At 39.7% G+C, this 12838-nt stretch overlaps 1 protein-coding gene across 1 annotated transcript in view; it reads right to left on the reverse strand.

Moving 5' to 3' along the window:
* Positions 1 to 931: 931 nt before the first annotated feature.
* Positions 932 to 12838, reverse strand: part of oprl1 (opiate receptor-like 1) — an 85224-nt gene continuing 73317 nt past the window's right edge. Inside the window, exon 6 of the mRNA XM_068733076.1 lies at positions 932 to 3511. Within this exon, the coding sequence (XP_068589177.1) occupies positions 2967 to 3511 (545 nt within the window). The 3' untranslated portion in view covers positions 932 to 2966. The remainder of the gene's footprint in view (positions 3512 to 12838) is intronic.

The following is a 12838-nucleotide window of genomic DNA, read 5'->3' on the forward strand; positions in this document are numbered from 1 at the left end:
AAATCATAATATATTCATCATTCCATCATAATGGTTCATATTTTTCATAACTGTCTATTTCTTTCAGTTCAAGTATCATGTCCCAGAAGATGTACAACAGTTGGAATACTGCATCTAGTCTAATGCTGTCAGTATTATTTCCAAAACTGTACAGGAAAATAAGAATACCTGATGTGGTTTCTGTTTCAGAGTTGATTTCCACTTTAAGACACGAAGAAGAGAGAGAGCCCCTTTGTCCCTTGAAGTGGGGTCAAAGCACTGTGACCCCGATATTATGCTTTGCCACTGTGGTGCTGGGAGTCAAAATGAATATCTCACAGCACTCTTTTCCAACCCCGCCCAATGTAATTGTTCCCACCTCAAAATATGTCAAACCCAGAGTTCACCGCCAACATTCCCAATCCCAACTTTGACTTGGAACCTCTGATTTCCCAAAAAGCTACAGACCTGGGAAAAAAAACTGCACACCCATGTGTATGATTTTTAAAGCTGATTATATTCCCTCTGTACGTTCAGTTTGCTTTTATCCAAAATGCCTAAATACCATGCAGGTGTCATGGGAAATGAAAACGCCAGCTGCAAGCATGCTTATAGTATTTCAACAGGATATTTCAGATTGTATCACAACTGTTTCTAGAGAAATATCTAATATTCTCATTATTATATCAGACATTTCCTTTCTACAGTGGGTCAGATTAAATGGCCTTAGTCAAATAGATGAACAGTGAACAGTGTTAGCCAGTTACCAACTGAGCCCGTAACAGATCATAAGGGCTGGATTATCAACATATGGTTCCAACTATACACAAATTTAAAAGAACCAGACTAAAACTCCTCTTTCCTGAAAGCAAACTTTGGTTTCTTTATGCTTATAAACTACTTAGTAATACAATTGAAAATTTTTTTTAGATGAAGAGCTGTAGGCGAATCATGCCGTGTGCAGCATAAAATCTGATGGTGGTTGTTCACAGAAAGATGGAAAAGACCAATTATGGCCTGACGTCATTATTGAAACAGCAATAGTTTGTTTTGCTGCCCCCAAACTTCTGAGATTGTTGTATTAAACAGCATTTGCTGTTAGGAATGAAATCTTAAGGATTGCAACATTACGTTGGTTTCTGTTTGTGCTCAAACAAAATACAAAAATTCAAAATTAGGATTCAATAAAAGCTAGAATCATTAAGCAGAATCCAAACACATCAAGTATACATGATACGCAGCCCTACTTCCATCACTACCATCATTACTAGCAAACATTCATGTTTTGGTTTTTTTTTTCAACTAACTGTGGAAATGTTGGATTCTGTTGGAAAATGAGAATTGTTTTTCAATTTTCATTACAATTAAGAAGAACTAATTCATTACAACTAATCTCATAATTGGTCTTCTGTACTTCTGCATTTCAGATTTGCTTGAAACAAATATTTGAAACAGCTTTTATGAATATGTTTTTTTGCCCAGGTCACGTAGATAAAATAAGAAAGATTATGTTTGTGGCAAAAATTCACAAGTCCTAGGTGCAAAATTGATATGGGTACATCTACCCTTAGACAGGCTAATTGACATTTAATTTGTGGACACACCACAGAGAGGCACTGTCATTCATCTTATGTAGCAAGAACAAGAAGAAGGATTAATACCCAGGCTGGGATTTTGTTGTTCACTTTTCAATATTTTTTTCAGATTATAATACCACCAGTTTTTCCCCGGCCCCAAGCCCCAAATTTCCCACATCCCACAGGTGATCATAGAAAGTTTTCAAAAAAACACAAAAACTCTCAGAAACTTGTTTGACAGGGTTTCTCGGGCTTGATTTGCTTCAGAATACATTGAGAAATGTTGCCCCTACGAGAAATAACATTCATGTGACCCATTCAGGGTCCATAGACACAGTTTAAGAAATACTGTACAAGAGCAGCTTGCAGCACATAGTTATTTTTCTTATGCCAGCTGTTGTTTTACATCCAACTTCATGTCTAAAGGCTGAAATACATCATACTTTGATTGCCCATTCCTTATAAGGGCTCATATTACAGCAGCATATTACCATTATCTAGACCCATCTTTAGAGAAACCAATATAGACCCCGTACTGGGATGAGTGTGGAACACAGTAAGTTGTTAATTCTGAAACATCAACGGTTAAAGATACAATTAACTGTAATGAAAGTGTTTATTCTCTATTTCACAGTTCCAGAAAGCTTAAGTCTTCCTTGTCTTCTTCAGTACGTGGTCTTTACCGCCAGAGCCAAGACCTGTGCTTCCAATGTTGTGTATACTCTTTCTAAAAGCACCAAGTAGGGCATTGTGTGTTTTTTTTTTAAATTTTTTGGTATATGCACCCACTCTATTATATCTATAATATGGTCTCTACAAATGTCTCTCCCCAACCTCTGCCTTCTCATACCCAAGTGCAGAGTCAGGCATCTTTCTAGAGATGCAGCAACAGATACCAGACACAGGCTTTTTTTTGGAGCTGAAGTGTCAAATAATGGTGTTACCTGTTTTGTGTTTACGTCCACCAGGATAGTTGGATCACCAAGATGGTTGGATGAAAGTCTTACTTTCCAAAATATCTGACTATCTCAGTGGAGTTAGGACCATAGTCATTCCTTGATCCAGGATCCAGAATGGTCTGAGCTGCTCCCATATCTGGCACTATCTCCTTCTTAGATGTCCACACCCATCCCACCAAAGCTTTCAACGTATTCCATTTCCCTCCACCCATATACTATAAGCACCCTATGCTTATCATCCTTATCTGTGTTCCTAAATTCTTTTCCTTTCAACCCCATCCTCCTCATCGCCCTCCCCCCCACCCCAAGCCAGTCTTCTAGTTGGTGGGCGGGGGGGCTCGTGCCGCTAGAGAGCTGTTATCTGAGTCAATTCTGTGTTGGAGTTCCCTGTCCCCTGGTTCTCTTCCCTTTGTTTGGGGTCTACCCCCACCAAGGGGAGCTCCACGTCTAGTCATGCTGGATTAGGCGTCCCTCCTCCTGACCCCCTGCCATCAGCCTTGCAGCTGTAAGCAGCCGCCACCTCCCTAGCAATGCTCCTCATCCTGCCCGACTGTTGGGTGTCGAGGCGGAATGGCGAGGGTTTGCAGAACTCCCGGAAGCAGCGCTTGAAGTTCTCATCCAAGAAGGCATAGAGGACAGGATTCAAGCTGCTGTTGACGTAGCCCAGCGCGATGCAAAAGTGCATCAGGACCAGTGTGAACAAGCTGCTCAGGTTGAAGCCCAGAGACTGAGCCAGGACCATTATCTGGATAGGTGTCCAACAGACGACAAATGCTGCCACTACCACCAAGACCATCCTGGTGATGCGCCGCAGGTTGCGGTCTTTTTCCTTGGAGCCAGACAAGATGCGAACGTTGCGCAGGCGCTTGACCATCAGGCTGTAGCAGATGCTGATGATAGCAACGGGGATGAGGAAGGAGAAGAGGAAGATACAGGTACCGAAGACAGGATCCCAGTGAGTCCTTGGTTCAGGTAAAACCATGATGCACTCAACACCTAGATGTATTGGAGAAGAGGAAGAGAAGAAAAGAGATGAAATAAAAAAGTTAAATATGTGGTGAGAAAAATTGTAATTGCAGACTGAACATGTAGGGTACAGCCTTGTAGCAACAGGATGTCTTTAGTCTAAGTCAGCATAAAGACTGGAAGAAGGGAGAAACTACTAGTATTGCTCTTTTAAAAGTGAAACAAATACTATCAATCATATAATCGGTTCCACTGGAGCTATTTCTTGAGCAGTCACTGACCAATAAAGCTGTAGTGACTCCTGGATTATCTGGTGACTAGTTTGCCAGTTATCAAAACAGCTGTAACAAATCCGGTCCCTATGCTTCTTGTCTGTGTGCTAAGCTAGACAAAGTATTGATGCAGAGGAAATTGATATCCGTTTTCTAATGTGACTGATGAGTATTTCGAAAAATAAACCTTTTATCACACACTTCAATTAAACCAGGATAACGCCTACATTGTTTATTACAGGGACTGAATAATAATTGTTCATTAAAAATGCAAATTACTAATGTAGATTAGGCAGTGATACTAATAATAGAAGACAGGCATGCATAATTACAGAGAATACAAACAAATTAGCATCTATAGTAGGCTATGATTATATAGGTACATAGAAGCAAACATGTGGCAAGATAAATTAACTATGATAGGAGAGTCAGTTTTCACATAGTTTAATCGGTTTACTCATCATCATCATCAATTCAATTAATGAAAACACATCTGTGCTTTCAGCCTAAATCATAACGGAGAACAGCATCCCAGTCCTCCTGATAACACTGAATAAATTCACCTTGTTTACCCAAATTAAACTCAGCTGTTGGACACTGTAGGGTAATCCTCTTATCATGCAGGAAGCAGAGGATCACAAATTAAAGAGAAAATATAAAGTTGACTCTTGAACAGCAGTGTGCGAATGCTAAAAAGTAAACAGTAAGTTTCTTCATCTCCAGATAATAAGAAGAGATTTCCTCAAATCCAAGAGGGGCAGTGTTTACCGATTAGCTCATTAGCTCTTTGGGATATGTTGAGTTTTGGACAACTTGAAATTTTGACCAGATGATGGTGCTAGATAAATAGTTAAGGTTTCATCAAAGTGATTACAGTTAATCCAAAGGAGGGCATGAATGTATGTAACAAATTTGATGACAATCCATCGACAAACAGACAATGCCATTCCTACTGCGATTTTTAAATTTTTTTATTAATTCTCACTTGCGATACAATGAAGTTTGATAAATTTACAGCTTTGAAATACCAGTCATCTTGGGTTATCATTTCATGACTTTAACAATCTTACATTGATTTGTTCATGTGAAAATGTTTCACATTGGCAACATTTTACAATATTGTTAAACTTTCATGGCTGGATAACATTTTATGAAACTTGTTTTGACAAAAAGCACAGTCATCAAATTAAAGAAACGGCTATTCTTGCACTTCTTCAAAATCTGCCATTTGGAACATTAAAGCATTGAACTGCCTACATCAGCAAATTAATACTGTCTTCCTTAGTGAGCCAGAGACAAATTAGACAAATTTTGTTTCAACCACAACTCTGAAGTGAGCGGACATAATAGAAAAACATGTTTTAATCCTGAGGCTGTTTGCAAGGCCAAGAAATCAATTGCCAAAAAACAATTGAAGCAATGAGGCTTTTAAGTGTAGCAGGGTGTTGAGAACTCTTCAACCACTCTCGGTGTGTCTTCTAGTTACTGTGATTATAATAATTATCCTGCACTAACAAGTGTGTCTTAAATTCATTTTACAACTTCCAATAAATCATTGTCCCACTTGAAGCGATACTTTAAAACCATAATCTTCTACCATATCTACAATTAGCAGTGATGTTTTCCATATTTTGAAGTATTAATGGTGCTAAACTCCAAATTCAGAGCGTTACTATTAGTGAGGGATTACCTCCACAAGGCTCTTAACTTGGCGAAAGCTGAGCCGGCAGCTAGCCATTAATCATGCTAGCAGTTAATCGTGCTAGCAGTTAATCGTGCTAGAAGTTAATCGTGCTAGCAGTTAATCGTGCTAACAGTGCTAAATGTGTAAACAGTGTGACACAGCCAACAGTGTTCATAAGGGGAAACCTGAATGTGGCTGTTACGCTTCTGCTAGGACGCTGTTGGTCGCGACGGCGTTAGCAGCGGGTGTGCACACACTGTTGGGCCAGCTACGTAAACAAAGCACAGAGAAACTTGGGTTACAACACACACAGACAGAAAGTGACTTCATTCTCTGCTCAGGATGCCATTACTATATCTTAAATATTTGTTTGCTGCCATATTATTAATGCTCGAAATGTGGAATGCTTTGAATTTTGAATTTAGCACCTTTAATCAATAAATAAAATGGTATTTTTGTCTTATTTTTCCTCCACCAAAGTAACTTCTCATACTTATGATGAAGTGGTTCTGGCTATAAAAGAAACATAAATGCATCTTGTATATGTATGTATCGTGTAAATTGTGTTTGCACCGGTAAGATAACAGGACATACCTACACACACCGCAGAATAGACTGCATAAATACTCAAGGGAGCTGGATCAAACAAATAGGAATAGGAACTGTTGAAAGAAAAAGTTGATCTATTATTCCAATTGGTGGATGCTTTTATCCGCTGCATCTCGCAGGGCCATGAGTGTGCATGATTTATAGTGTGTGGGTGTTCCCAGTAAAAATGGAAGCCGTAGCCTCCACTCCATTACTGCCACGTTCCAGCCATTGATCAAAAGCACAGTAAAAGTCTGTGTGAAAGGACAGGAATAGTAATAACTTGCAAGGCAGTGAAGTTTATGTGTTTTATAAAAATGGCTATAAATGGCTATCTGATCTTAAACCTAAAGGAAAGCAGCACCAACAAATATAATAATGGTATTCATCCCTGTGGGGAAATACTTCTTCCTCATGGAGGGTCCGAGGGCATGCCGACATGTTATAAGTAGAATATAAGAAAAGCAAAGTTGCCGCTCCATTTTTAATCCATTCAACAGTTTTGTTTTCTGGTGTGTAATCTACATGGGTCTGCTAACGTGACCAGATCCTCTTCTTATTTCTACCTTAATTTCATCTTCCCCTTCACACTTGTCTTGATCTTCAGGGAACTGCTTCCTCTTTGTCTCTTTCCCTCCATTCTTCAGACTTTGCTGATACACACCACAACATGTAGACCTGAATAACTACAGATTCAGCTTCTAAACAGCTACATCATGAGCATAAAACTTTTTACAAGGGACTTGTAAATCTCTGTGGAGGTTTTAGGCACAGGAAAGGGCTCTGGATTAACTTTGACCAATCTAGGCATATTTCTCTCAGGCTTTCTACTAGGAGGGAATGAATCAAAATTACTTTTTTTATTGTTTACCAAGTCTACCCGCTGTGTTAATGCACACAGAAACATGTTATTTCATGAAAATGTGTTAATAGGTCCACACCAAATACCTGCAGTTTTCAGTAGTTTGACAAGAGACGTCCAATACCGCATCTCTCATCTCTCTAAGGAGCTGGTACAGTAGAAAGAAATCTCAGAGACTGGATTTATTGCTGTCCCATTAAAGCTCCTCTGCAGTGCTAGGCGCTGTGAGCACCAGTCACTCAATGGCTATTTGAGAATATCATGGTTGATGGTTACAAAAAATCATGTTTGGATTTAACTTGACTAAAGACTCAATTGGCTAAAGTGTGACTTACAACTCATGTGACTAGCAAGTGCCTATTGAGTCACGTGACTGACTTGAAATACGTTGTCTTCGACTTACAAAATCTGTGTTTTTCATCAAATAATGACAAGATAAAATCTTACATGAAATAAGTACTGTTTTGGCGAGGCTACATATATGCAATATAGTCTGATAGAAAGGGACAGGACTAAAGAAATACTTGACCAAATTAAGAGATAAACCATGTTGACTAAGAGTAATGACTAAAAGTTGACCAAAATGTTTTTAGTGACAAAAAGAAAAGAAACAGCTTGAAAGTAATAGACTGTGTAAAGTGATCAAGAGCACGAATGGTTAGGGTCTGGTTAAGTTTACATAACTGAAACACTTGGCATAATGTTAGGGAAAGATTGTGGTTTTGATTTATCAAAAAGCAAACCCAACAGGTCTGTGGCAGGGGGAGAACTTCGGTCTCCAGCTTGGAAATCATTCTACATTCTTATCCACCACCCATACTTCCATACCCATGTCAAGGGCCCAACACATCCCCAATGTTGTCACTGGACACACATGATGTGTTCCAGATTAATTCCAAGGATACTGGGCTGTGCTAGAATGTGTGCATTGAATTTGGTTTGTTATAAACATCTCCCAAATTACTTTTTGGTTGGCGTTTCCACCAAATGCTAGTATACTCAATGTCATCATTTATTTCAAAGAAGTCAATGCATTAGGATGGAACTGAGAAGTCCCAACTGGAGAAGAACAATAATGAAACAATGATCTCAAAGGACATACTATACATGAATATTGTAACCAGCCACATGACTTTAACAGCTAAGTGTAGGCCGTCTCCGTCTCCAGAGAATAACATTCATATTGAAAGATTATAGAACAAGATTTAAATCAAAACCCCAAACTTTCAATAAAGACAGTAGTCCCCTGAGGGATGTTTGTTTGTCTTTTTTTTTTTTTTACTTTCAATTTCAATTATCTTTATCGCAAACTTTTTCCTGCCTCCTGTTTTCCTGCCTACATTATCTCTGTCATCAGTTCCCTCCCTAACTTTATTTATTCCTGTCGTTTTTCATATATATCCAGGGATGTGTGTCCCATCCTGGTTTCCATTTCACAGTTGGTGATTGTCCACCTCTGCTTTCGTTCTTCTCATTTATCACTTCTTTTCTCTCTTTTGCTTTTAACCCACCTGTTATTCTTTCTTTTACTCCAGCTTGAATCATCTCTTTGGCTGTGTCTTACTTTCCTCACTTCATGTTTTATTTCTCGTTGAGTTCATTTTGCTTAAATCTCTGTTCATCAGCTTTTTATTTGGGCTTTTATTTCCCCATTCACATTTATTTCATTTATTCTCTTGTTGATATGTTTTCTCATCTTTTGGACATTTTTTCTAGCTTTCTCTTCTCCTTTCTATGGATTTCTCTTCCTTTCCTTACCTTTTATTCTCTGTAGAACATAACTTTCTTCAATTATCTGCTCTCTGGCTTTTTTATTCTCCCTCTCTCTTATTGTTAATCCCCTGTGCCCTTTCCGTCTTTCATTTTTAATCAGAGTTTAACAGCATTCTCATATCTTTTTCCCTTCTTACTTTAATTTCTTTCAAATTTTCTCACTCATCATTTCTTCCATTTTCATTCCTCTCCTCCCCCTTTATCTTCCACTTTCTATCTGAGGACAATAGCTGTGGTCTGGTGGGTTGTGATTGGGCAACTGTGGGTGACTGTGCTAAGTGGAGAGCAGGGTTGTCCTTCAATCAGAGGATCGGCGTTTCGATCCCCGGCTCCGCTAGTCGCATGTCTTGCTCATGTCCTTGAGCAAGACACTTAACCCCAAAATTGTTCCCGTGGCTGTGCTATACGGTGTATGAATATGATAGAATGTGATAGGCAGGTGGCACTTAGCCCCTGCCATCAGTGTGTGAATGGGTGAATGATGACAAGTAGTGTGAAAGCGCTTTGAGTCGTCAGAAAGACTAGAAAAGAACTATACAAGTAATGTCCATTTACCATTACCATTGGATCCTGCTGGAATCACGGAAGCTTGTTACCTCAGTTAAGCAGCTGCCCCAGTAACTGCTGAGTCCTAACATTCTGATGCAATTTTTTATATTTTACCACAAGAAAATGTCATGGACTTCATGGCCTGGTTTCCACAAGGAAACAAACTTTCAGTATGACAACATTATAAAGAAAATACAGTATGGTCATGATTATACAATCCTACTGCTAATCTACTACAAGCTAAGCCTTTACAAAAATTAAACCACAAATGACAAACACATACAACTTCTCAATTCTGCTTTCTTGTTGAGATATTTCTCTCTGAAACAAAAATGTCAACTTCATTGTAGTTCTCTATTAAAAGTCAAGGGATTATCATTGTAACTTGTAATCGGAAGCGAGACGTAATCGAGACATGAGCGCCGCGTAAAGTTGTGTGATTCAATTAGATCGGTTCAGATAACGTCTCACTAAATGCGATTTAAAATAGACTTGAAGCATTAAAACACAGGGGTTAGGATGGATTGACAAATTGATTAAAATAGGTGCGTAATTGTTCCATGAGACGCGCATGTGAGGACGTCTAAAATGCTTCCAAAAGCGCCTCCTTTAAGGATTGGCTATAAGTCATTAGTATTCAACCTCTGGGGACCATGCATGTCTGTACAAAATGTCATGTCAATGTAAGTCATCTGATTCTAACAAGTATTGCCATAAAGCCAGTATTGCTGGCATCAATTTGGGCTCTGGTAATATGTGATGGGATACCAGTTTTCCACTGCTCATACGTCGAAGCTGCACAGTACAACTACTATCAAGTATTTCCTGGGCTACATAGCACTGTGGCTCTGTTCTCAGACAGGTATTTTAGATGAACTGTTCTTATGTTCTCCTCTTGCTCCTCCCCTCCCCCCTGCTTTTAAGAGAAAATTACACCCTATGTTGCCATTATTTAGGCCTAGAGCAATGGTAACTGAAGTTGTTTTTCAGACAAGCGATAAAATAAGTTTTTCCAGTGCCAAATAAAAAAAAAGTCCAAGGACACACATAAATAGAAAGTGCATTTGTATAAGCTGTGTTCATGAGTCTCAGGCTTGTACACAATAAGCCTGAAGCCAGTTGTTTGTATGTGAATCTATTCACATATAAAGTGTATCTCTGTGGCTTCCAGCTGTGTCAGCTTCTTAAGCTCCTGGTTGACAAATGGCTCCGACAGTTGCTAAGCTGGGCTTATACATGAGCCATGTTTGCTCTTGTTGACCTGCTCTTCCATGCAGACTTTGCAGCTCTAGATGGATCTTTACAGACACTTTCCTGTTGCCTATTGTCCCGACTCTAGGATGTTCAGTACAACCACTTCTTTATAGTTAACCACAGGTTTCATAAAGATACATTGAAGACATGTTCATGTCACCTGGACTGGGATTTGCTCCACAGCACCAGCTCTCTATGACTGATAGCTCTGCGTTCATTTCACAGTTCTCCTGTTTGTGAGAGGAAGAAGAGTTTTGATTGTCTGTCACTACATGTATTTTGACACTGATCCAGATGAAAACTTTCATTTTCTATGATTAAACATGTGGAGGTTTATGCAGCCTTGCTGGAATTTTGTGCGATTTCCATTCCACTATCAAGTTTGACAGCTCTAGGATTGATAATCAATGACAATCCTGAACAACAATTCCTAAAATCAGAGCCCAGACGATAACACCAACCAGAATTAACGAGACAATTTGAAAATAAAAGCTGTGTTGATAGCCTTCATAATCTGTTAATGGGAGTATATTAGCATGTTTTGTCCTGTGTATGACATTTGCATGTCTACAGGTCCTCACACGGTAGCTTCAGGCAAAACATGTGGTTAGAAAAGATGTTGCATGACTGTCAGAAAGCTGTCCGTGTGTGTGTGCGTGTCAGTGCGATTCAGACACTTCCACAAGTTGGCATGTGTTTGTAGGTGTTCCATGCGTGTGTCCTCTATACACTTGTGTATCCATGGGCATGTCTGCCTTCTCAATGTGTGTATTCTGAGTTAGTGTGTGTGTGTGTGTGTGTGTGTGTGTGTGTGTGTGTGTCCTTGGGCGATACAGCACTTGTCATAAAAGTTTTATCAGGTTGTGTCAGCAGTGGAGGGGGCACTCTATTACACAAACACACACACACACACACACACACACACACACACACACACACACACACACACACACACACACACACTCCAAATGGTGTTTCTCAGTTTGTTTGTGTGGGTTGTTATTCCAACAAAGCCAGACTAATATGTGGGGTTCCACAACGGTCCATTATTATTCAATTTTTAGCTCTGTGCTCTAACAACCTTGGTACCAACAGAACATTATACATTATGTGCATCACTAGGCTCTATTGAAAAGACAATCAAGTTTTAAAGATGATTAAACGGTGTGGTGAGGTCAGATCACTAACGTCAGCAAGGTTCAGTTCCTTTCTGAGATGATAATGATAATATTTCTTTAGATATACAGGAAGTCAAACACCCCAATGGGTAAAAGTCCACGTCCATGCTGTGGGCTTCTTGAAGGTATATTGCCTGATTCCCAAAATCAAACACACACTGCAACACCAGGCTTAACGAAACCATATAGCCGGCATTGCCATGCATCTTTTTGTCAAGCTTGTCTGACCTAAAAACAGTACGGGGCGTGGGACTTTGGGTCTATCAATTGACCATTTAAAGCTATATGTTCGATGGAGCTCTGGAGCAGCAACACAGGCACGTATGTGATGTAATCAAGGTAAACACAGTGGACATCTGTGTGTAATGACACTGCATTCTGGTGTGGCTTATCTCCATTCAAAGGTGTTGATAAGGCAGCTTTAATAACACGTGTCTTGCTGCCTTCAGATAGGCGCATGCATTTAATGAACTGAGCAAGAGTTTAGGGTGCAGAGTAATAGTGTTGGAAATTACCACAGTGCACACTTTAATGAATATGACTGGATGTTACTGGATATCTGATAGTTAAACAGCTCATGAATGAACCTCTGATTGTGCCTATGAATGAAACAGCTGATGCCAATCAGCTGATACAAGCTGCATGCTATGCTCCATGTGACATCTAATATATCTGTCGATCACACTTGGCAGGTATATTGCTCAGGACCCAAGGGAGTTCAGTGACAAATGTGGTGCAATTTTCCAGATGGCGGCGCTATAAGTTTTGGTCTGTAACAATGTCACTTGCTCTGTGCGTCGCTAGTTGTGCTACGTTACTAGCTCTGACTGAACGCAAACACGTCGACATCAAACCTATCTGTCGTCTGCAGAAACGTACAATGCCAATCTTTTTCCTGGTTGCTGGGCTGAAAAAAAAGACATTACAACTTTAAAATGTCAACGAAACCAAACCCGCTGTGTGTTGAAGCAGAACCAATGCTTTTCAAACCAAGCGCTATGTAGCTACTCAAACAGTGTAAATTATGTGTGCCTTAAAACCGCAGCACAGACTGACATTTCTGTGCTGCCAGGAAACACACTTTGACACATTCCCTCCAAGTCTTTTGGATGGATTAGTAAGAGCATCTATTAGTGACAGCAGGGTGGCTGCTGATTATAGCCTCCTTCCTGCCACCGTGTCCTTGGGCAAGGCTTT

The sequence above is a fragment of the Cebidichthys violaceus genome, unplaced genomic scaffold (genome assembly GCF_023349555.1).
Source record: "Cebidichthys violaceus isolate CVI_PGR_0920_01 unplaced genomic scaffold, fCebVio1.0.p SCAF_6, whole genome shotgun sequence".
Lineage (NCBI taxonomy): Eukaryota > Metazoa > Chordata > Actinopteri > Perciformes > Stichaeidae > Cebidichthys > Cebidichthys violaceus.